This window comes from Vollenhovia emeryi, unplaced genomic scaffold (genome assembly GCF_000949405.1).
Source record: "Vollenhovia emeryi isolate VEMERY1.0 unplaced genomic scaffold, V.emery_V1.0 DF939175.1, whole genome shotgun sequence".
NCBI classification, from domain to species: Eukaryota; Metazoa; Arthropoda; class Insecta; order Hymenoptera; family Formicidae; genus Vollenhovia; species Vollenhovia emeryi.
In genome coordinates, this window is record NW_011967191.1 from 992,231 (window position 1) to 1,017,825 (window position 25,595).

Here is a 25,595-nt window from a genome sequence, read left to right on the forward strand (position 1 = left end):
GAAATTTTACGCTGAAAAGAATATTAATACATTGCAACTTCTATAACAATGCAAGATATAACAGTATTTATTTTCATCATTCTTTTTCATAGTTAATATTTTACATAATGTAATTTTAAATACAATAGATATTTTTCCACAAACGATGTCAATCATAAAATTAAAAAATATAATATTTATCACAAATTCAATGACTAAGAAACATAATTTTAATATAAATAATGTTTTAACAGACAGAATCTCATAATTTGTGTTTCATATTCTTCCAATCGCAGCGCTGTTCTCCTTTACGAACATTTTCCATCCGAGGTTTAATATCAATATTTAAATAATCATATACATCTCCGTGCTTTAATGGAGTCCATTTAATTGGTGTCAAATCCGTAATAGCAGGCGTTGGATCTCTATAAATTGAAAATTAAAAATTAAATATTAATATGCAATTATAAATTATATTATCTGTGACGTTCGAAAAAATATTAAGTTTATCGTACCCAGTTTTAGCAAAATCTGTCCACATCTGCGTTAAGCAATCCATCATTTTATAGTCATTTGAATTAGGTGCAAGTGGTGGCATATTGAAATCTTTCATCATACAAGGATAAAATAAATAAAACAATTCTTCGCCATGGCTCATTCCTACAAAATATTGCCATATAATAGATCAATCTTAAAAACGCAAACTAAATTTCCACTTTTAAAATATAATATTTATAAATACTGCAAGATATAATCTTTAGTCTTTTCAAATAAATTATTTTGAAATGTTTGAGGCACTGTCGATTTCTTATAATGATATATGTATAGAAATTCCGAGTCGTTTGTTAACATTAAAATATGAAATACTCGTATTCTTTAAAAGATTAAAGGCTTTTATGTGGTTTTATGTACACATATGAATGAAATAGTGATATTACCTGGGAGTGTTATACCCAATAATGTCTTTGAGAGGTTTCCTTCATATGAAACTTTATACAGATACGTTGGCGTGTAAGTACTAGAACTCATTTGGATATTGACCACTTCCATAGTACCGCGATAGAACATGGCATCGCCAAGAAAATCAGCGTAATTCATTAGAGTTTCTTCTGATATCGCTTTGTTACCAAAATATAAGAATCGTAATTCTTCGACCGTGATTGGTATCTTTGGCAATTCAGATAAAACTCTGGGCGTTATAGCCTTCTTAAAATCGGAATCAATTTGTTTAAGAGCCTTACTGCTTATGGCTGAAACGATTTTGAAAACTTTATTACTTTTAACAATTAAACATATATATACAAATAATATCAATGTGTCTTATTCTTAGTAGGTTACGTAGTATGAAAATTCATATGCTACAGTGGCCAGAGATATATTTAGTGAACGCACTTACATCCTACAAATGAACTGCCTATGAAAAAAGACCCTTCGCAACTGGTATTTCCTAAAAGGAACGGCACTTTAACTCCGCGGTGTATTAACGTGCATGGGTGTTCCGGAAAGAATGGATTTGAGGATTCGTAATCTAAACTGGGTGTAAATATTACAATATGTCTTTGACGTTCCTGCAAAAACGTATTATTAATGAAAATATTCCGTACTACTTGTTCATATAATCAATCGCGCTTGTTTGAAATATAATTTAATAAAATATTAAAATACTTCTTGTGTAGCAAAAAACTTGTGTGTAGTTTTTATGAGATCTTTCGCGTCAATCGTTTTAAGAAACTCGTAGGCGACTTTCGGATTTGATGTCGTTTTTCCAAGTTTCTCGGCAAGTTTAAAACTTTGATTCGTCGCTTTGTTCGTCCATTCATTGAAGGCCCACGGATTCGTGGCGACGCCGCTTTGTGATATTGCTTTATGGAATAAACCTGTAAAGTACAGTCGAATTTAGTTTAATATGTTAATTAACTGTTATAAAATCTTTCTTGCTGTTCTTTCAGTCTAGCTGTATACAGACAATATTTTAATATCCGATAAGTATCCGTCACTATTTTTTTTATCACTTTAGAATTGATTTAATTTTTAAGAACGTATTTCAGGAAAATCTGTTAGTTAATCCTATAAATTTGAAGTAGGCTTTAAAATTATATAGAAATATTTAACATTGAAATTGAAATTTTAAAAGTTATAAGTAAAAGTTCTTCTAAAATACATTTTACTTGAGATTGAGTTTACAGCAATAGATCAATCCGTTGAGAGAGAGAGAGAGAGAGAGAGAGAGAGGGGGGGGGGGTAAAAAGAACAAAGACTTGGGCAAACAATTCGTCATGTTTTATCTAAGAAAATTGTCTGCAAGTTTTTGTTAAGGAAAAAATCGTGTTTAAAATAACCAACGAATCTTTGAATATTAAATAGGATAAAATTTGCGGATTTTATATGATTGCGTAAATTGTACCTTCGCCTAATGGAGACAAAGTTAGATAATGCACGATAGCACCACCAGCACTTTCGCCAAAGATGGTGATGTTTTCCGTATCTCCACCGAATTGTGATATATTTCTCTGGACCCATCGTAATGCCATAACCACATCCTTTAGACCTTGATTACCCGTTGCCACTTTGTCGTTTAGATTCAAGAAACCTGAAGTAATTAATGGTCGTCTTTCATTTGCAAATTGGATTGAACGAAGAAGTTTAAAGTCTAAAGTTCGCACTGGAAAGATTACAAAACGCATATGTTGCATAATTTATCGAGCGAACGTGCAACGTACCGAGAGCCCCTAGTCTATAATTTAGCGTAACCAGTACTACATCCTTTCGAACAATATAATCAGGACCATATATAGCGGCATCGCCGGAACCCATGTCAAAACCACCACCATGTATCCATACCATAACTGGGCGTTTTTTTACAATATCTATAGTATATACGTTCAGGTAGAGGCAATCTTCATCACCTACTACTTCTCGGGTTAGAAAATCAATTTGAACAGCAATGTTCCCATATTTTGAAGCATCTTTGTCGCCAGACCATCTTTCTGGTGGCAGTGGATCCTGTAATTGTAGGGCAAAGTATAGTTGTAGATATTATCTTTGTTTGTAGAATTAATCTGGTATATTTTTTTCGTAACCAAAATGCGTGCGTGCAATTACAGCTTGTTTTAAATTTTGTAATATGTCCTACGATTGTGCTCCACGAGCACAAGTGTTTAGAGAAAGCTGACAAAGTTTCAATAGGTATAAATGATTGACACGTATCGATTCTTCACATCTCAAGGAAGTTTCTTATTCCGAATACTCGTACATTGGACATTTTATGCTATGTGTATCTATTTTGTCAAGCTAATAAGTTATGAAGGAAGCACAAAGTTCATCGTGTGAACAAATTGTTGAATAATATTATCGGCTGTAGTAATTTTTTATTTCCAAGTTTTTATAATCAATGGCGGCTTATAGACAATACGTAATAAAAATTTTCAAGTGCACAACATTTTCTTATGTATGCGTGCTTGAAATCGTGACACATCGAAAAACCTAAGCAGTAGAAGGCACGAAAAACCTTAGGCAGTAAATGAATCGACTAGTTAGAAGCGAGCATTCTCGAGAACGGTAGATTAGCTCGGAAAGAACGCTCGACTGTGATTGATCGATTTACCGCTTAAGTTCCACTGTTCATGTTCTTGTTTTTATGTGCTTCAGTTCCACGAATCTTATACAAAAAATACATTAACTTATACTAAAAATTAATTATTGTACCATTCGAAGTACGTTAAAAATCGTCGCTGTTGAATATCAATGTGTAAAGAATCTATTCGTATTATTTTAAATCAAAATTTTAATTTGTCACAAGTTACTAACTTGATAACACACCAAAATGATTTGCAAGCTACATGAAAATTATTTGCAGCTATAAAAAATTATCTAACAATATTAAATAATAAAGCTTGAGAGCATATTGAGAATTTTTTGTTCTACAAGGCTCTTTTTAATTCATATGTCACTGATATCTCGATTAGATTTTATAGTTAATTTTATATTTATATTTTTCTATAAATCATTGTCGGAATGTCACGCCAGTGTACATAAAATCCAAAGCGCAATAAATAATCGTGTAATCTGTCAATTTAATTAAATATGAAATAATGATCCGACAAGATAAATACTAGCCACTTTCTAAAATCAGTATCATTCAATTATAATTTCTTTAACTAACACTTTATATCTTTCTGGTTCAAAGTCTAAAGAAAGATAGATGAGAAGAAGCGAATTGTCAATTAAACCAAGATTAGAGTTAAACGTTTAGACTGAACGCGTCTATAGTGATGGAATGTTATTCACCTTGAATCTCAGTTCGCCAACCGGCGGCTTCGCGTACGGTATTCCTCGGAAGGCGACGTAATGACCGCCATGCACAGCTTCCTCAACGATACCGATTAATTTTCCCTCGCGCACGTATACGTCCACTCGCTTATTGTCCATGATGGATACGATAGAAGAATAAAGGAACGAAAGAACAACGTTAACGAACCTGCCGATCTACGTCGTACGTCCAGACACGATTATGCAACCATATATATACTCGTACGACTGAAGCCGGAGCATTGTGTAATGGCACGACTGGCTTTCTTCGAGGAGAGAGTGGGGATTAACTGAAGGAGAGGGTCACTGATTCGTCCTTTCTACGATATCATTATCGTATACCGGATAACCCGGACGGGGCAATATTATTTTGTGTAATAACATGTAAATACATGTATTCTCTCTTCTACTATAGTAATAAGCAATATGATAAACGGTGAATTTTTCACTTAAGAAAATCGCAAAGTAATGATAAAATAATATTTGCGTGTCAATTTTTCATACCATCAAAAAACTGGTATGTATCATTGAACTTTGAGAGAGGATAGATTCGTAAATCTTGTAAATCTTTTTCAACGTATATTAATGCCTTGGTTTGAAGTGTCTTTATTATTAATATTACTATGGCATATTTAAAATGGAAATAAACAGATAAAAAATTAGCTTATTAAACAAATATATCTTAACTGATAATATTTAAAATACTACTTTTAAAAAATGACATATGTTAAATAATCCAGAAATATAAACCTATAGATGAAATTGTCAATAAATTTCAAATTAATCTCGACTGCAAACATGAAAATAAAACCTGAAACTTGAAATGAATTATGAATAATATTTTATAATTTAATTACAATACATTTTTTAAGTTTAATTCGGAAAATATTTTTCATCTTTAATTTATATTTCAGAAACTATTATTTATAGTTTAAAAACTATTAACAATATGTCGACATTTTTGTTAATAAAAAATTATATCAATTTTACAAAGAAAACAGTCTTATTGTTAGTGTATAATTTGTAAAACACTTTTTACTGAACCAACTAGTCACTGAAACATGAATAATATGCTTCATCATAATTTTATTCTTTTTTTATATGCATACAATACATTTTAAGATGAAGAAAAAGAAACGTTATAAAAAATTGGATAAAGCATATTTGGTGTACATATTCATTTCTGCTGCCGAAAACGACATCTAACGTAGAACTTAGAACTAAAAATAATCGATAATTGACGCGATCTCCTATCTTATCGACACTAATCGAGTTCGCCAGCGGCTTTAAAGAGAGAATTTATAACTTTTTTTTATAAGTTTCCCAATTCCAGCGTTCTTTTCCTTTTAAAAAGGTTTTCATTTTTGGATTTATATCAATGTTTAGATAATTGTAGTCGTCGTTTTGTGACCCAGTTAATGGCAACCATAAATTTGTAGTAGGCGTTGGATTCCTAAAAATCGGTTTGAATTGATTATTAATATATATTTGTAAGGTTTTTGTAAAATAAGAAACAAGATTCTTGTACCCTGTTTTTGCAAAATCCGTCCACATTTGTACGAAATGATTCATCATTTTGTGATTATCTGAACCAGGTTCAGGTGGCGACATTTTTCCAAGTTCTGGGTAAAATAGGTAAAATAATTCTTCTGTGTGAGACACTCCTGCAAAATATTGTTATACTGGTAAATTGAAAATGCAGATTAAACGTTTACGTTTGAAATTTATATTTTTTTGTAAATGTTAAAAATTCTAAATATTAATTTATTTTGTCGAATAAGATCATTTTATCATTGCTTTATACACAATTATTACAAACCGAACAGAATTATGTAATATTTGTACCTAAAGATTCAGAGGCATCGCTGAGTGGTAAAAGTAAGTTTATACTTTTTAATATATGAAATTTTATATGGCTATACTAATTAATTAGCGACAGTATATACCTGGAAGTCCGATATTAAACACTTTTCTTGCAGGGGAAGTTTCGTTCTCATAATCGTAATGATACAAATATGTAGATTTGTAACAACCAGCAGATCTTTGGTGTTGAACTATATCCATTATACTCCGTACGTAAAATTCATCTCCTAAGAAATATCCATAATTTATCAGAGTTTCCTCTGACACGTCTTTTGTTCCAAAATATAAAGATCTTAATTCCTCAACAGTGATACCCATTTCAGGTAACTTGGATAAGACCGGTGGTAATATTGCTTTTTTAAAATCAGCATTTACTTGTTCCAGGTCTTCCTTGCTTATTTCTGAAAGGATTTTAAAGGCATGTTTGTATTGATCAGTTTAGAGAGATTATTTTTTTTATTATTCTGAAGAGAGAGAGAGAGAGAGAGAGAGAGAGAGAGAGAGAGAGATTTTCAATTATTATATACAGGATGTAACTTTCCTTTTCAGTTTAATCCGCTCTATTTGTATTCGAGCGGATGGACATCTTATCCGTAACATCCTGTATATATGTTATGTAAACTTGAAAGTTACAATAAAGTAAAATGTACTTTCTAATATTATATGAAAATATTTAAAACATTAAAACAACTTTTTAAATGTTGATAATACACATGTTAAATGTGAATGTTAAGAGCACATTCTTAGCAAATCACACTGCAAAGAAACTTGGGAAATAAGTAAAAGTGAAACAAATAAAGATGTATTTAGTGAAAGCATCAATATTTGAACAGTACCTCCGAAAGAAGTGCTGTTTAAAAAGAATATCCCTTCGTTACGTGTAAATCCTAGAAGGAAGGGCATTTGAATCCCACGAGATATATATTCCTTTGGATGTTCAGGGAAAAATGGATTCGATGACTCATAATCCAAAGTGGGTGTGAAGTATAGAGCAAAACTCAATCTCTCCTGATGATGTTATGAAAGAAAATGTGTTATTCACACCGTTTCCAAATGTAATCAGTTGAACTCGTATTCAAATATAAGCTAATAAAATCTTGAGATACTTCTTCTGTGTTAAGAGGTGTATGCGAAGCTTCTATAAGTTTCTTCGCATCAACAGTTTTTAGAAACTCGTAGGCGACTTTTGGATCTGAGGTTGCTTTTCCGAGTTTTTTGGCAAGCCGGAAACTCGTGTCCGTTGCTTTTGTCCATTCAGGAAAGACCCTAGGATTTAGACGGCCCACAACGCCGCTTTGTGAAATCACTTTATGGAATAAACCTGCAAGACACAGTCTTAATCAAATTAGTTTAATAGATTTATTATTGTAAAATCTCTTTCCTCTTCTTCAATTGTACAGTATGCAATTAAAAAATTTTGTCGGTTTCCTAAATTATTACATTAATTCTTTGACTAATTTGGTGTTATTTATTTTTTAATAATATTACTAGGGCAATTTATTAATCTCGTTTTTACAAATTTTCTAATTTAATACTAATATAGAATTGTAATTGAAGTAAAACTAAAAGTATGTAAAACTGAATAAAATCCTCTTAAAATGTTTTTTATGGAAAAAATAGACAGTTAATAGAATAATTTTGTTTTAATTGTTGTTAAATAAAATAATTTGTCTTTTATTCGGCTATTTTTTATTTTTTATTTTTTAATGCGTCAGTGCTTAAATGTTCTCATTAAAGAAAAAATCAAGTTAATCAATAAATCTATGATTAAATAGTATGACATTTGAAGATTCTGTATCGATAAGTTTGTAGGTTGTACCTTTAGCTAGTGGGGATAGACTTAGACAATGTGTTATGACTGCACCAACACTTTCGCCAAAGATAGTGACATTTCCTGGATCTCCACCAAATTCTGATATATTTTTTTGAACCCATTTTAACGCCATGACCACATCCTTCAGACCTTGATTACCTGTTGCCACTTTATCGTGGAGGTTCAAAAAGCCTAAAACAATTTAATTTTTTTTTGGTAAAACTTTAATATATTTAAGATAAAAATACATGTACCTACTGGTTTAGAGTGAAATGCAAAATTCTCTATTCTTTATAAATAACCTTCACTTTTATTACAGAAGGTATTTATTATGGTTTTATAAATATTTGCTGTAAGATTGTTTTAAACTGTACGGTCAACGGTCTAAAGGCCAACAAAAGAAGAATGTTTAAAATAAAATCCTCATTTTGCTCGTATTTTAAAAAGTGAGACAAGAGTTCCGCCATGTTTTGTTAGGTAAATGAAGTAGTATGTGTGCATCGGTGTGTCACTGACATGACTTAACTCGAACGTCTAGCAGTCTAGTAGTATATAGAAGTCTCTGCTTATAATGAGCTGAGCTATGTAGTAGCTATGTAAACTATTGATTTTTTTATTGATCTAAAAGAATATTTTACTCTCACTTAATATTCTTAATAACATGTAATAGAGTATAATATTCATTCTAACTATTTTCATTTTCTGTATTAACATTTAATTCTTAGTGTAGGCTAATATCTAACATAACATGTTAGTGAGCTACGATATATGGTTTGAAATATAAAAGATATAAGTCTCAGTGCATATTTACATCCGCTGAAGAAACTTGACTTGAACAAAAAAAAACGTAACATACAAGAAATACATCTCGAAATAATGGATAACATACCTAGAGGGCCTAATCTATAATTCAGAGTAACCAATACTACGTCCTTTTGTACGATATACTCGGGACCATAGAGAGATGCATCGCCGGAACCCATATAAAAGCAACCGCCATGTACCCACACCATAACTGTACGTTTTTTCGAAGGTTCGATTTTAGTGGTGTACACATTTAAATAGAGACAATCTTCATCGCCCTCAACTTTGCGTGTGAAAACGTTTATTTGAACGGCATTGTTTCCATATTTCGAAGCGTCTCTATCACCGGACCATGGTTCTGCTGGTACCGGATCCTAAATATAAAAAACTTATATGTTAGTCTTGTTCATTAATGCCTAGACCTGCGTTTTATCATCATTTTTCTCGTCTATACAAATCACTGAGTTTCAGGCTGTTCGTATGTACATACATACATACTACCGCAGACTTCTATAGAAGCTGTGCGAACTACATATAGCCTGAAACTAATCGATGTATAGATGGGAATAAAGATTATAAAAATGTGAATCCTAGTAAAACTGTGATCCAGGCATTAATGAATAAGACTGTACATAACAATTGTTATATTTACTTTTAACAAAAGATATAGCTCTAGTAAAAGAAATATATTACAAAACTTGTAGGTTATCGCAATTAATTAGTAAACATTAAGAGAAAATTGAGATGTATTTTCACTAATTCTAATTCTAAGATAGATCAGCTAAAGTTCATCTTTTATTGTTGTTGAAAAATCCACTACAGCGTGCTTATAACAAGACTCTGTACTTACCTTAAATCTGAGGTCACCAATCGGAGGTTTAGCATATGGTATTCCACGAAAAGCAATGTAACGGACATTGCAATTATTTACAACGATACCAATCAATCTTCCTTCATTCACACGTATTTCAATTTTATTCATGATGGATATACTGAAAGAATAATAAGTTAGAACAACGTTAAAAAATCTGCTTTTACCGTTATAACAATATTTACTCACACAGCAAAGTATCAAAAGTAACAGTGTCTCGCGCCAAGTGTACGCACAGCAAGACTGATCGTGTATCTTGACTACCGAGACTTGAATATCTAAACTAAATAGTTGTTACGCAATATGATATTTATAGATATCTCTCAGATGTCGTTTTGATTCTACTGTGTGGGTGTAAATATGTTTGTTTTTAAAATACGCATTGACACATCGGTTTAACATATAGTTTCTATTTTTATATTATAGTTATATATTCTTGTATTACTTATGATAATATTTCAACCTAGGGGTAAACCGCAGACCAAAATAAGTACACAAGTAAGTGGACTATCGAGAAACTACTGACGAACTGCCGCTGCAATCCGAGAGTTTCGTTTTATATGTGACTAATCGTAAGATAAGATTTTATCGCTTCTACGGAAATTTCCTACGAAAATTATGTTTTCAACACTAATATCTTGGTCATTAGCATAGACATACATATATATATAGATCCAGCGTTCTGTGAGTGGAGTTGTCCGCGTCTTCTAAAGGACAGAACGATATACAGGGTGAGTCTTTCCATATCCGACAAAATTTTTGAGAAGGTAGAACGGATCGAGATGAACGGAAAAGTCCTGTACCATTTTGTAATTTTCGTAATAGTTAACGAGTAATTAATTATTAAAAATCGTTGTCTTAGGCCGGCCTACCGCCCAATTCGAGCGCGTAGCGAGATGTGACCGCCCGGCGATCGATAATGCCAGGCTAGGGGGGGAGGGGGGGGGACAGCGCGCCGTTGCCGGCGAGTTGTTTACGTCGCCGCTCCCGCGTCTCGCGTCCCTATCCCTCGCCTGGCAATATCGATCGCCGTGCGGTCACATCTCGCTACGCGCTCGAATTGGACAGTGGGCAGGGCAAAGACGACGATTTTCGATAATTTATTTCTCGTTAACTATTGCGAAAATTGCAAATGGTTCAGGACTTTTCTGTTCATCTCGATCCGTTCTACCTTCTCACGAGCTCTGGGACAAATGTTATAACTCACCCTGTATATTTAACCCGGGTTAACTGTTCTGTAGAGCAGATAATTTTCCATCATTTGTAAGTCCATACGCACACAAGAATATTGTGCTTTACAGAAATACGCAAACCCGATACAAACTTATTTTCTTCATAACTTTTTAACAAACAATGAGCGACGGGAATGGGCAATGACCTTGACCTCCTTGGGGGTCAAGGTCAACATCAAGGTCAAACGGAAGTTGATTGGCGCGTGCTATGTAAAGGGAAATATTTACCAAGAAAACAGTCTTAGTGTATAATTTGTAAAACACTTTTTACTGAACCAACTAGTCACTGAAACATGAATAATATTCTTCATCATAATTTTATTCTTCTTTTATATGCATACAATACATTTTAAGATGAAGAAAAAGAAACGTTATAAAAAATTGGATAAAGCATATTTGGTGTACATATTCATTTTTTATATATTGAACAAAATGTACTGAAAGAGAAAATAAATTTTAATAGATACGATTTTAACAGATAGAGAGAGAATTTATAACTTTTTTTTATAAGTTTCCCAATTCCAGCGTTCTTTTCCTTTTAAAAAGGTTTTCATTTTTGGATTTATATCAATGTTCAGATAATTGTAGTCGTCGTTTTGTGACCCAGTTAATGGCAACCATAAATTTGTAGTAGGCGTTGGATTCCTAAAAATCGGTTTGAATTGATTATTAATATATATTTGTAAGGTTTTTTTTATAAAATAAGAAACGATATTCTTGTACCCTGTTTTTGCAAAATCCGTCCACATTTGTACGAGATGATTCATCATTTTGTGATTGTCTGAATCAGGTTCAGGTGGCGACATTTTTCCAAGTTCTGGGTAAAATAGGTAAAATAATTCTTCTGCGTGACTCACTCCTGCAAAATATTGTTATACTGGTAAATTGAAAATGCAGATTAAACGTTTACGTTTGAAATTTATATTTTTTTGTAAATGTTAAAAATTCTAAATATTAATTTATTTTGTCGAATAAGATCTTTTTATCATTGCTTTATACACAATTATTACAAACCGAACAAAATTATGTAATATTTGCACGTAAAGATTCAGAGGCATTGAATGGTAAAAGTAAGTTTATACTTTTTAATATATGAAATTTTATATGGCTATACTAATTAATTAGCGACAGTATATACCTGGAAGTCCGATATTTAACACTTTTCTTCCAGGGGAAGTTTCGTTCTCATAATCGTACTGATACAAATATGTAGATTTGTAACAACCAGCAGATCTTTGGTGTTGAACTATATCCATTATACCCCGTACAAAAAATTCATCTCCTAAGAAATGTCCATAATTTATCAGAGTTTCCTCTGACACGTCTTTTGTTCCAAAATATAAGGATTTTAATTCCTTAACAGTGATACCCATTTCAGGTAACTTGGATAAGACCGGTGGTAATATTGCTTTTTTAAAATCAGCATTTACTTGTTCCAGGTCTTCTTTGCTTATTTCTGAAAGGATTTTAAAGGCATGTTTGTATTGTTCAGTTTAGAGAGATTATTATTATTTTTTATTATTCTGAAGAGAGAGAGAGAGAGAGAGAGAGATTTTCAATTTTTATATGCAGGATGTAAATTTCCTTTTCAGTTTAATCCGCTCTATTTGTATTCGAGCGGATGGACATCTTATCCGTAACACCCTGTGTATATGTTATGTAAACTTGAAAGTTACAATAAAGTAAAATGTACTTTCTAATATTATATGGAAATATTTAAAACATTAAAACAACTTTTTAAATGTTGATAATACACATGTTAAATGTGAATGTTAAGAGCATTTTCTTAGCAAATCACACTGCATAAAAACTTGGGAAAGCAGTAAAAGTGAAACAATTAAAGATGTATTTAGTGAAAGCGTCAATATTTGTACAGTACCTCTGTAAAAGATGCTGTTTAAAAAGAATATCCCTTCGTTACGTGTAAATCCTAGAAGGAAGGGCATTTGAATCCCACGAGATATGTATTCCTTTGGATGTTCAGGGAAAAATGGATTCGATGACTCATAATCCAAAGTGGGTGTGAAGTATAGAGCAAAACTCAATCTCTCCTGATGATGTTATGAAAGAAAATGTGTTATTTACACCGTTTCCAAATGTAATCAGTTGAACTGGTATTCAAATATAAGCTAATAAAATATTGAGATACTTCTTCTGTGTTAAGAGGTGTATGCGAAGCTTCTATAAGTTTCTTCGCATCAACAGTTTTTAGAAACTCGTAGGCGACTTTTGGATCTGAGGTTGCTTTTCCGAGTTTTTTGGCAAGCCGGAAACTCGTGTCCGTTGCTTTTGTCCATTCAGAAACGGCCCAAGGATTTCCCACAACGCCGCTTTGTGAAATCACTTTATGGAATAAACCTGCAAGACACAGTCGTAATCAAATTAGTTTAATAGATTTATTATTGTAATATCTCTTTCCTCTTTTTCAATTGTACAGTATGCGAATAAAAAATTTTGTCGGTTTCTTAAATTATTACATCAATTCTTTGACTAATTTGGTGTTATTTATTTTTTAATAATATTACTAGGGCAATTTATTAATCTTGTTTTTACAAATTTTCTACTTTAATACTAATATAGAATTGTAATTGAAGTAAAAGTATGTAAAACTGAATAAAATCCTCTTAAAATGTTTTTTATGGAAAAAATAGACAGTTAATAGAATAATTTTGTTTTAATTGTTGTTAAATAAAATAATTTGTCTTTTATTCGGCTATTTATTATTTTTTATTTTTTAATGCGTCAGTGCTTAAATGTTCTCATTCAAGAAAAAATCAAGTTAATCAATAAATCTATGATTAAATAGTATGACATTTGAAGATTCTGTATCGATAAATTTGTAGGTTGTACCTTTAGCCAGTGGAGATAGAGTTAGACAATGTGTTATGCCTGCACCAGCACTTTCGCCAAAGATAGTGACATTTCCTGGATCTCCACCAAATTCTGATATATTTTTTTGAACCCATTTTAACGCCATGACCACATCCTTCAGACCTTGATTACCTGTTGCCACTTTATCGTGGAGGTTCAAAAAGCCTAAAACAATTTTTTTTTTCATAACTTTAATATATTTAAGATAAAAGTACATGTACTGGTTTAGAGTGAAATGCAATTCTCTATCCTTTATAAATAACCTTCACTTTTATTACAGAAGGTATTTATTTTGATTTTATAAATATTTGCTGTAAGATTGTTTTAAACCGAGGGGGAAACCGCTGAGGGCATTGTGGTGTACAGATTTGCGGCATTACTGGGCATTACTAGGACATTTTTTGGACATTACGTTTTGCTGGGGCATTATAAAGATAAAATAAGATACAATAAGATAAAATAAGATAAAAGAAGATAAATAAAATAAAAGAAGATAATAAGATAAAGTAATGCCCACTGGGCATTAATGGGTCAATGTACAAGATTTTGGTCAGCGGTTTCCCCCTCGTTTTAAACTGTACGGTCAACGGCCTAAAGGCCAACAAGAGAAGAATGTTTAAAATAAAATCCTCCTTTTGCTCGTATTTTAAAAAGTGAGACAAGAGTTCCGCCATGTTTTGTTAGGTAAATGAAGTAGTATGTGTGCATCGGTGTGACACTGACATGGCTCAACTCGAACGTCTAGCAGTCTAGTAGTATATAGAAGTCTCTGCTTATAACGAGCTGAGCTATGTAGTAGCTATGTAAACTATTGATTTCTTTATTGATCTAAAATATTTTACTCTCACTTAATATTCTTAATAACATGTAATAGAGTATAATATTTATTCTAACTATTTTCATTTTCTGTATTAACATTTAATTCTTAGTGTAGGCTGCTAATATCTAACATAACATGTTAGTGAGCTACGATATATGGTTTGAAATATAAAAGATATAATAACATCGGTGAGTTTTGTCGACCGTGTCTGGCAATTAAAATTCTTATTGCGAAAAATATTACCCCAGCCAGGATTCGAACCTGGGACCTTCCTACAATCCGTGACGGGCGTCTTAGCCAGCTCGACCACCGGAGCTGTGATAATACTATTCGCAATAACGTGTATGTATAACTTTTTAAGATGTTGTTTACTCGTCTATTTCGACTTTTCAGAAACTGTGCGTCGATACGGATTGTCGACCGCACAATAACTTGTCGATACGCGATTTTTAAAGGGGAGGTCCTAGGTTCGAATCCTGGCTGGGGTAATATTTTTCGCAATAAGAATTTTAATTGACAGACACGGTCGACAAAAACTCACCGATGTTATTAATTTATAATTACTGCTGGCGACTTTAAGAATATTCTTAATAATAAAAGATATAAGTCTCAGTGCATATTTACATCCGCTGAAGAAACTTGAACAAAAAAAAAACCGTAACATACAAGAAATACATCTCGAAATAATGGATAACATACCTAGAGGGCCTAATCTATAATTCAGAGTAACCAATACTACGTCCTTTTGTACGATATACTCGGGACCATAGAGAGATGCATCGCCGGAACCCGCATAAAAGCCACCGCCATGTACCCATACCATAACTGTACGTTTTTTCGAAGGTTCGATTTTAGTGGTGTACACATTTAAATAGAGACAATCTTCATCGCCCTCAACTTTGCGTGTGAAAAGATTTATTTGAACGGCATTGTTTCCGTACTTCGAAGCGTCTCTATCACCGGACCATGGTTCTGCTGGTACCGGATCCTAAATATAAAAAACTTATATGTTAGTCTTATTCATTAATGCCTGGACCTGCATTTTATCATCATTTTTCTCGTCTATATAAATCACTGAGTTTCAGGCTGTTCGTATGTACATACATTCATACACACCACCGCAGACTTCTATAGAAGCTGTGCGAACTACATATAGCCTGAAACTAATCGATGTATAGATGGGAATAAAGATGATAAAAATGTGAATTCTAGTAAAACTGTGATCCAGGCATTAATGAATAAGACTGTACATAGCAATTGTTATATTTACTTTTAACAAAAGATATAGCTCTAGTAAAAGAAATACAGGGTGTACTAAAACCACCGGAGATGACAGATTCCTTAGAACATTTCCAGACGAAAATCCTAATACAAAAGTGTCGAGGCTATAATAGTTTTTAAATTAGAAGCGATTATTTTCCACAAATGATAGGGCTGAAATTTCGCGCGCTCAGGTACGGCGAAATGACAAGTGATATAAGTGCTCCTATGAATATCGCTCTTTTTATGATGTTATGTTTATTGTATAAATTTACAATATCACTTGTCATTTCGCCGTGCCTGAGCGCGCGAAATTTCAGTCCTATCATTTGTGGAAAAAAATCGCTTCTAATTTAAAAACTATTATAGCCTCGACACTTTTGTATTAGGATTTTCGTCTGGAAATGTTCTAAGGAATCTGTCATTAAGAGGACCTCCGGTGGTTTTAGTACACCCTGTATATTACAAAACTTGTAGGTTATCGCAATTGATAAGTAAACATTAAGAGAAAATTGAGATGTATTTTCACTAATTCTAATTCTAAGAAAGATCAGCTAAAGTTTATCTTTTTATTGTTGTTGAAAAATCCACTATAGCGTGCTTATAACAAGACTCTGTATTTACCTTAAATCTGAGGTCACCAATCGGAGGTTTAGCAAATGGTATTCCACGAAAAGCAATGTAACGGACATTACAATTATTTACAACGATACCAATCAATCTTCCTTCATTCACACGTATTTCAATTTTATTCATGATGGATATACTGAAAAAATAACAAGTTAGAACAACGTTAAAAAATCTGCTTTTGCCGTTATAACAATATTTACTCACACAGCAAAGTATCAAAAGTAACAGTGTCTCGCGCCAAGTGTACGCACAGCAAGACTGATCGTGTATCTTTACGCGAGCCGATGAGTTCAGAGATCTTTGGATTACCGAATCTCAATAACGGCAGAATCGGTTCAATTCTGAGTGGATATCCGAGACTTGAATATTTAAACTGAATAGTCGTTACGCAATATGATATTTATAGATATCTCTCAGATATCGTTTTGATTCTGCTGTGTGGGTATAAATATGTTTGTTTTTAAAATACGCATTGACACGTCGATTTAAAATATAGTTTCTATTTTTATATTATAGTTATATATTCTTGTATTACTTATGATAATATTTCAACCGAGGGGTAAACCGCTGACCAAAATCATGTACACCAATGCCTACTAATGCTCAGTGGGCATTACTTTATCTTCTTATCTTGTCTAATCTTATTTTATCTAATTTTACCTTATTTGATCTTTATAATGCCCGAGTAAGGCTTAATGCTTAAACTAATGTCCAAAAAAGCCTAGTAATGCTCACACAGTTGAAAAATTTATGTTAAATTTAACAGATATTACACGTCCCAAAAAAACGGTCCACACAAATTTTTGTGTTAATTTAACATAATATGGATATGTTAAATGATCACACTAATACTCTGTTAATATTTTAACACAAAATAAATGCAAATCTCAAAATAATTTAAAATAAATTTTGTGTAAAATTAACATATTTGTAATGACAAAATGAATTTAAAAAATGTAATTTTTACATTTTACAGATGTAATAACTCAAATGACGGTAAGAAATCACTCTCACTTATGTTTTATAGAATAAAATCAATATTTTATTCTGTAAATTGGAACATATAAATCTTGTTAGTAATGATATAGAACATATGTATTGTGTAAGATTAAAAAATAAGTACACTTTGTGTGGTTTTAACATTTTTTTTTCAGTTATTTTAATAATTTTACATTTGAGGTTAATTAACACAAGAGCAATATGTTAAATTAACACATGAATGTGTTAAATATTTAACAAAAATTTTAACCGGCATTTGTTTTTAAAGAAAACACAAATTTTTTTACTGTGTAGTACACCACAATGCCCTCAGTGGTTTATCCCTCGATTTCAACTAATATTAATATCATTTATGTGAAACATAAGTCTTTGAACAATTAAAAATTGATAGGGCTCTAATGTGAAATCACAGATATGAATTAATAAAGGAGTAAGAACCAAGACAGTTTATTGCGAAAAATAATATCTCAGTCAGGGTTTGAACCTGGACCTCCCTACTCACTAGCGGGCGTCTGTCCAATTCGACTACCGAGGCACGTGGTAATATTCATCGCAATAAACAATCTAACGATATTTCACGAAAGTCACATATCGTGAGTGAATCCGAAATAGAACTGCGCGCCGACACATTTGTCAGTCTTACAACTCAGAACAAATATAAAGTCCCCTTATTGCCTTCTCACCCTCCCCCATATATCTAATGAAATGAAGAACCTTTTTCCTTATCCAACGTAATTTATACAATTAATAAATTCATAAGGCTCTAATAAATCTTTGAAATTTTCAGATAATCACAACCGTATTTTATTTCTTATATTATCAGATTTTTCTAGTCAATAAACGTGTTTACGATGCGCGATTTCATTCGATTTAATCAAATGTTTCCGTTATCTTGTTGTTTCGTGAGTGTTTTCATTTTTGATTGACACTGATAAAGACGGTATATAATAATCAAGTCATGTTCTCTGAATTAAACGAAGATATTTGACGGGTTATGTGGGCCACGTTGTCGATACACAAACGATACAATCTTCAAACAAAATATGTTTGTAAGATTCACCATAATTTTTTTTTTAAAAAGAACTTCCCAGCAAACACAAAGTAACAGTTACATAACTGTAAGTTAACATTTCCTACTCAACAACATAACTGTTACATAACACACGTGTTATATAACTGTTATATAACACGTGTGTTATATAACTGTTATATAACACGTGTGTTATGTAACAGTTATGTTGTTGAGTAGGAAATGTTAACTTACAGTTATGTAACTGTTACTTTGTGTTTGCTGGGTTATTTCTTTAATTTGAAAACAATATTAGTACTTATAATTAATTATATGTATACTGACGTACACAAATCAAGTAAGTGGACTATCGAGAAACCACTGACGAACTGCCGCTGCAGTCCGAGAGTTTCCTTTTATATGTATGTGACAAATCGTAAGATAAGATTTTATTGCCTCTATGGAAATTTCCTACGAAAATTATGTTTTCAACACTAATATCTTGGTCATTAGGCGTATCTAATGATTAAGTACTTTTCTCATGGTGTTTCGCGTATCGACTCATGGTTTCCGAAAAATAAAGCCTTTTATATATAAGGTATATAAGTAGTGTTAGCAAAGCGTTGATCGTGGCATCATTGCAGTTATTTTATCGTGAATGCGATAAATTGTGAAAGGATATTTTAATTATCATAATGGAAAATTAGTTACGATATAAAGGGCGTTTATAAAAAAGAAAGTGTTAGACCAGAAGCGAAAACGCAAAGAACACTTAACCAAAAAAAAAAAACAACAAAGAGAATGGCATAACCTACGTTGCCACATCCGCAAAGCATTACCGTGCACGAAAAAGTTAACCTAGCCAAATTTTTCTTTGGATTTATCATACTTTGATACCGTACGGTCAGCGCCGTTGAAATTTAAATATGCATTTCTTTAAAAGTTCAACTACTTTCGCTCGATTTTTTGCTTCAATCCTTATTATAGATTTTTCGCTACTGACAAATACATGTCCAAGTGTTGGGTTTTCTACCTCAGCAACCAATGGTGATAAACGAAATGTTAAAAACAGTTAATTTTAAGTGATATATCTCGGAAATTATACGATAAATCAAACCCAACTTTTACACACATACGTATTAGTATCTAAATTAGTTTTGCTGCAAGTTTAAAGAAAATCTGTAACTTTATCATTTTTTACCTAACTACCTTAATAAATGTATCAGGCATAAATATGCAATTTATCGCGTAACATTCAATTTTATCTATTATGTACGATTTTTTTATCATTGTGTCTGTAAGAGTTTTACCGTGGGACTTTTTTATTTTTTGCAAACATAAATCTCTTTCAATTTGTACATATTAAAAAAAATTGAATATATCAATAAACTTATTGATTACATATTTATTATATTTTTTAAGCTTATCTTTAATATTGACTCTATTTTCAAAGTAAAAGAGTAAAATTGAATACGAATACGAATTCGTAATCCTTCATTCAATCTCTTTCCTTCTTTACGTGCTAGAAGAGAAGAAATGGTCTGGTAAAATGGAACATCTCAGATATAGCCCGCTTCTCTACTTTAGTGCTTAATGGATCGCGTTACGGTTACGCTGAGCTAAAAAGTTTTTAGGCTATCAAAAACAAAAATCTAATTGCAAGGAATGCTCGGACCTCCATGTAGAAACTCTTTTTATACCCAAGTATGATTTTACTATTGCGATACTCAACATTATTTTTACGAAAGACTGCAGTAAGTGACTTGTAAACAACTACTGTGTACAAAAAATCATTATAATTACTTGTCGAAGATTAGATTCGCAGAGAATGAATCACATCGCGGGGACGTATAATGAAATTATCGCAGCAGTTTCTTGAATAATTTACAATACTTTCTAGAATTGCATTTCAGTTGTACACACGGAGAAGGATAGTGCTTTTAGAGTGACACTTGGTCGCGCTATATAGCTCTGGCCTCGTCGTCGCGAAAAGACTAACACTGACGAGAAAATAGGTCATTCTACGCTGATATTCGCGAAGAGAACCTTTAGTATTTTGCGCAAAGTAAATAAAAGTAAACGAAAAGTAAATAAATCAGCTGCGAATGATATATCCCTCCCGCGTTAAAACTTGCGGCGTGTGTTAGAATGAAAGAAAAGAAAAAGAAAAAAAACCCGCAAGGTGCAACGTGATCGTTGGAAAGCGCATATTTACATACACTAATGTGTTTGACAAACGCATTGAAACTTGACCATACTGAAAAGATACAACCACTCCCCTTCGGTATTAAAACATCTTATTGTTGTTTTTACGAATGTATTCAAGAAGCATAATAATCCGATTTTGCTTTTGTATGATCCACGTTATATATCGAGGGCTCAATTTATAATGTGCAGAACGTGTACAGATTTTTGATTTCAGAATTTTTGCGACGGATAGTGTCGAGCGCAACCGTATAAACTTTGCGACGGTTTCTATGGGTATAAGTGAACGTTGTGAAAATCCGGGAGCAACGAAGCGAATATCGATTAGCTCCGCGTTAAAATGTACTCTCAACGTTATTCGCCGAAACGGGTGCGGTTCTATATCCGATTTAAATTCTCAATAAAAAAGCGAAGATTCGATAACCACCCAAGATCAAATGTAAATTTGGCCTGGACGTTACACGCATAAAAGTAGGTCGGATAGCGATTAACTATCCATTTTTGCAAGGTACTTTGGAAGCTTCTTCTAATGCCGTGACACGCATTTCTATGAAATAAAAATCTCGGCGAGAATTTTTTCCCCGAGCTAACCGGACGGTGCTTTACGAATACGTCGCGCACCGTCTCTCCCAGACATCGACAACTACGCAAACACTAATTAACTACTCCTCTTCCCCTGATTCATGATCTATTAGCGTCGAATCTGCAGCTAAGCACTCGCTGTCCTCGAACGGATGCGGCGAATTGATACGCTCGCGCGTGAGATCGCTCGAGAGCGTTATCGATCCTTCATGGGTAACACCGCGCCGTCGTCGGCGTCATCGCGCGATGTATCAGTATCGGCGAAACAGCTACCGGAACTTTCGCGCGAGCACTATGACGATATTAACAAAGTTTCGCGATGCTGCTCGATTCAGTTCAAAGTACTTGATAGCCAAGATATCCGAGGTATGATATCGATCCGCTACTTACATCATCTCTCTCGGATCGTTGTGCGTTTTACGCGCATCGTGCAAATCTCTCGCGAACGAGCGAATCGGTTACTCCCAGACAAACTCTTTTTTTTTTCTCTCGCCGGACCAATCATTTCGTACACAATATGCACAATCATTCTTTCTCGACTGTGCACAAACGCTCGCCTGATTGCATGACCCGAACCGGGCCCGCTCCTTTTTGGGGGAAAAAAAATATTTCGGTACCAAACTTTTCTGCCTTTGACGTTTCGTAGAAACTTGTTTCCGTCAAAACTTGCGAAGTGCATCGCCAGCTGCTGCTGCAACGAGACTAGAGAGGAGTTTAGCTACGTGAACTTAACTGAATCCATGGAGCGAGATTTATTGAACAAGGTAGGATGAGGAGGAACAAGAAGAAGAAGAATTTCGAGTAAAAATATAAGACGGAATATATATAAATGAAACAATATTAAGCGAAATATAGTTCAATAAGTTATCAAAATAAGAAGCAATCCCTTAACATTTTTATCACATTTTTCCATCTATACACAACTACCTTTCAGTACTTATTACAAAATTCTTTCCATTTTCTACGTTTCTATTTTTGTAACATTAATAAGTTTGAAAATATACAGGAAGTATATGTCACTTGAATTGTTCAAGACGTTGGTGAATATTATATACTCTAAGCGATAAGGATATTGTCATGATGAATATTTATATAGCTAATTCTTCTCTGCATAATCTACAAACGAAATCAAAATGCAAAACTACCTATATTTGAAATTTTCAAATATTTCTATCAGCGACGTTTAAAGAGTGATATGGTTTAATATTCGATACAAAAGAAATCTTTTGTGATTCAATAATAGCCGCTTTACAAAAGATCATGTTACGACGGGATTGATGAACAGGAAGGATTTTACGACGGACACGCACTTAATTGCGTTTGGTTTGTCATCTCCGTGTCCTTAGGGAGCTCGTAATATTAGTCTGGGGCTGTAGGGAATCTACTAGCATTCATCACCTTCCAGCCTCCGTTCTGATAAGTTGTCACTGAGGGAAGCAGAGAGTCGTAAATGCGTTCAAAACTAATTTCTCTAAAGAAACACGAAAATACATTTAGACAAACTCCGTATCTCGATTTGTGTATATTTACTGTGTGCAAGTTTTTACCAGAATCCATATTATTTGTATGATAAATTGCATCGCAGAGGATTAGTAATTATCTTAATCTTACCATCATTACATTTGCTTGGTATAGATTGAAACTGTAAAACGGCTTATATTATGTTTGCTGAATATTCTTCATTATTCTTTAATATCGTGATTCCTTTTATATATTAAGTCCCTTTTTACATATTATTGCGTTAAGCTGAAATTGTGATCAATATAGTGATTTTTACAATTGTGCCAGCCCCAAGAGAAATTAGAAAAGAAAATCTGAAAACAGTATATCGAATGAAATATAGATCTATTTACCAAATTATATAATAGTTCTGAGGGATACTTTTGCCAAGAGAGACCGAGATTCTTTAAAAATAATAAATTTAAAGATTTTTGAAAAATGTTAAAAGTCTCTACGAAATATTTATGAAATTGAATACGTAATGTCATTTCATTTACTAATCCAACGGAATTAATCCGTATTCTCCTGGAAAGAGAGCGATATCCTCATATTTCCCGTTAATATGTCCTCCCTTCCGTTAATTGTTAATCTCGTTAATTAAAATGACCGCACCGTCCGGAATGGTTAATGGGTCAAAGGTAGGACTAGGTATGCTGATTTCGAGGCGCAAAATAGCATGTGCCCGCGCGTAGGCAGGCGGGCGCAGTCCCTAGCGAAAATGTTATCTTCCAACGAGATCGCATTTCAGGAAACAACGGCCGCTAATGGCGTTTCGTTATCTCCTTATTATCGTGAAACGTGCTCTTGGACCGCCGTCGTGTATCGTACTCTCTCGTTTCTTTTGTCGTTCCCTTTATTTTCCCCCCCTTTTTTTTCCATGCTTGTCCGATCGGAGGTCGCAGGATGCGGTGCGCCGGACAACCCTCGCGTTCCGCTTTTATTCAGGAATTAAACGTCGAGCATTCCTTTTTTAACGAGCGCTTTGCCATTCTAATTTTGCGAATAAATCTCACCGTGTCGCGCCACAGAGAGCTCCGCGTTAAAGGCCACCGCGTATGTGCTGGGTGCGCGCGTTCATCTGTATATACCTATCTGTATATACGGATAAACTAGACGATATATATATATATATTTTTTTTTAAGCCTGGGTGGAGCATCTAGTTGGGGGGAAGATAAATGTGATGTAATGATGGCGCCTGTCGGAAGGGAAGATGCAAGAAAGGGGTGATGGACGAATTAAGGGCAGACATCGATACCTTACGCTCGGCGAATATCCGGCGGGTTTGTAGGCGAGTCTTCCGACTCTCGCGATCGATCGACCCTCATCACAAAATAATGAGCGGCCGCACAAGCCCGCAAATAATCGCCGTGCGCGTAATTTCCCTTTCTTTCCCTTCTTTCTCCTCTTTCCGGATAAACATGTCGCATGTAACGGAGCTTTTTAACCAGATCCGAATTATTAATGTTTCGCACGTTTCTCTTGCAATGGTCGTTGAAGACTCGCCCGACCAAATTATTCGCCATGCGTAAAACCTGCCACCGATAAGACTTTGAAAAGTGTTTCAGGTTGAACAATTGTATAACTATTATAGTATGCGGAGATAAAAATGCATGTGATACTAATAAAATAATAATATCACAGATTTACCGTTGTAGTTCCAGAATATCCTATCAATCTATTTTTTATCTCGCACTGTTCAATTGTTGGTTTAGTTTAATTTGGGAATATTAATCCGCAATTCAGCGAAAAGCGAAAAAAAAGCAGACGATTGTTACACATATAAAATTTCATTCACGTTATCGATAACTCCTACTGTAGAAATGAGGAACGTTGTCACTAAAACCGGATCGTGTTTCTAATGTTGTAATCTAATAAGGGAACAAACGGAAGTACTTAACGTGCGTGACTACCATTGCCACTAATGATCAATTAGCAGGAAATGAGACATAAATTATATCCAGGTAATGTGTTCCACGCAGACAACACATTACTATTTCAAAGAGTACCTAGAAGATGCTATGTTTGACATTTTAATTTATCGCCAGCTATAATTATCTAAATTTTTTTTTAGTTAAACCGCCATTAATCGTTCTCCGCGAATTGGGTACGTTGCATTGTGGAGCAATTGCGGCAATATTTTTAGTGGTTTCCAGAATGTCGGGACAGAGAGAAAGAGAGGGGGGTAAGGGGAGGAAGACAAAGAGCAGAGCCGTGACGCGATCGCAAATGTAAACGCGGGTGCGAAAGGGAAATAATTTCCAAAATAGCCGGTAGGCTTTACCGATGCAAATTGCTCGTAGGACATGGTCACGTAATTAGGACATATTCGAGGGAAAATTGATTTCCCTCGAAGGCGATGTGGCCGTTACTATTGAGGACATTTAGCTGCGGAGTTCGGACATGCCCGGCGGAATTACGGCGATCCGCGTACTCTAATATTCCGTTGTTGTCGGGGCAAGTTGCGCGCCGCATTATTCACTCGCGTTGTATCGCGATGCATTTGTACGCGAAACGCTATTTCGCTTTGCGCCATTTGCGGCGAATTACAGCGTAATACTCGAGAAAAGACTCGCATCGTACGGACTCTCTTGCGTGCGACCGCGCCATTTCTCGCGGTCGCGTCTTCGTAATGTACTTTTCCCCGGAACTCTCTTTACCCCACAAACGGAGCTTAATCGCTGCCCTATGCTTGCCGACACGGTCGTTCGTGGGGTGTAATTCTGCTCTTATATAATACATAACGTTCTGATTGAAAAAAAGGCTTATTGATAGTCGCGTCCTCGATAAACATGTCATTCCTCGCAATATACAATGTATGATTAAAGCGCGCGACAAGTACATGGAAGAA

At 33.9% G+C, this 25,595-nt stretch overlaps 2 protein-coding genes across 4 annotated transcripts; both read right to left on the reverse strand.

The window, feature by feature from the left end:
• Nucleotides 1-38: 38 nt before the first annotated feature.
• On the reverse strand, nucleotides 39-10,077 carry LOC105563523. The gene is made up of 17 exons (XM_012015159.1): nucleotides 9,828-10,077; nucleotides 9,618-9,759; nucleotides 8,853-9,141; nucleotides 7,970-8,155; nucleotides 7,257-7,471; nucleotides 6,987-7,158; nucleotides 6,234-6,551; nucleotides 5,816-5,951; nucleotides 5,590-5,740; nucleotides 4,267-4,464; nucleotides 2,700-2,982; nucleotides 2,384-2,569; nucleotides 1,645-1,856; nucleotides 1,376-1,547; nucleotides 918-1,229; nucleotides 495-639; nucleotides 39-404 (listed from the first exon to the last, which is right to left on the reverse strand). The coding sequence occupies exons 2-17, from the start codon at nucleotides 9,747-9,749 to the stop codon at nucleotides 242-244; spliced, it is 3,270 nt and encodes a 1,089-aa protein (XP_011870549.1). The 5' UTR covers nucleotides 9,750-9,759; nucleotides 9,828-10,077; the 3' UTR covers nucleotides 39-241.
• A 1,270-nt stretch (nucleotides 10,078-11,347) lies between these two features.
• On the reverse strand, nucleotides 11,348-18,853 carry LOC105563472 (esterase E4). 3 transcript variants are annotated; one of them, XM_012015086.1, is made up of 9 exons: nucleotides 18,809-18,853; nucleotides 16,446-16,587; nucleotides 15,261-15,549; nucleotides 13,721-13,906; nucleotides 13,020-13,228; nucleotides 12,750-12,921; nucleotides 12,009-12,326; nucleotides 11,594-11,729; nucleotides 11,348-11,515 (listed from the first exon to the last, which is right to left on the reverse strand). In XM_012015086.1, the coding sequence occupies exons 2-9, from the start codon at nucleotides 16,575-16,577 to the stop codon at nucleotides 11,362-11,364; spliced, it is 1,596 nt and encodes a 531-aa protein (XP_011870476.1). In that variant the 5' UTR covers nucleotides 16,578-16,587; nucleotides 18,809-18,853; the 3' UTR covers nucleotides 11,348-11,361. The 3 variants fall into 3 exon arrangements, with proteins under 3 accessions (XP_011870476.1, XP_011870478.1, XP_011870477.1); XM_012015088.1 differs by lacking the exon at nucleotides 18,809-18,853 and adding an exon at nucleotides 17,953-18,050; XM_012015087.1 differs by lacking the exon at nucleotides 18,809-18,853 and adding an exon at nucleotides 16,656-16,881.
• Nucleotides 18,854-25,595: the final 6,742 nt, after the last annotated feature.

Bases quoted from the DNA above. Each gene is read 5' to 3' on its own strand.
- LOC105563523 (XM_012015159.1), bottom strand. From the start codon at position 9,749: ATGAATAAAATTGAAATACGTGTGAATGAAGGAAGATTGATTGGTATC. The intron at 640-917 runs GTAATATCACTA...AATATTTTGTAG, and splicing joins ATTGGGTATAACACTCCCAG to GAATGAGCCATGGCGAAGAA. The intron at 405-494 runs GTACGATAAACT...TTCAATTTATAG, and splicing joins ACAGATTTTGCTAAAACTGG to AGATCCAACGCCTGCTATTA.
- LOC105563472 (XM_012015086.1), bottom strand. From the start codon at position 16,577: ATGAATAAAATTGAAATACGTGTGAATGAAGGAAGATTGATTGGTATC. The intron at 12,327-12,749 runs GTACTGTACAAA...AAATCCTTTCAG, and splicing joins AAACAGCATCTTTTACAGAG to AAATAAGCAAAGAAGACCTG. The intron at 11,516-11,593 runs GTACAAGAATAT...ACCGATTTTTAG, and splicing joins ACGGATTTTGCAAAAACAGG to GAATCCAACGCCTACTACAA.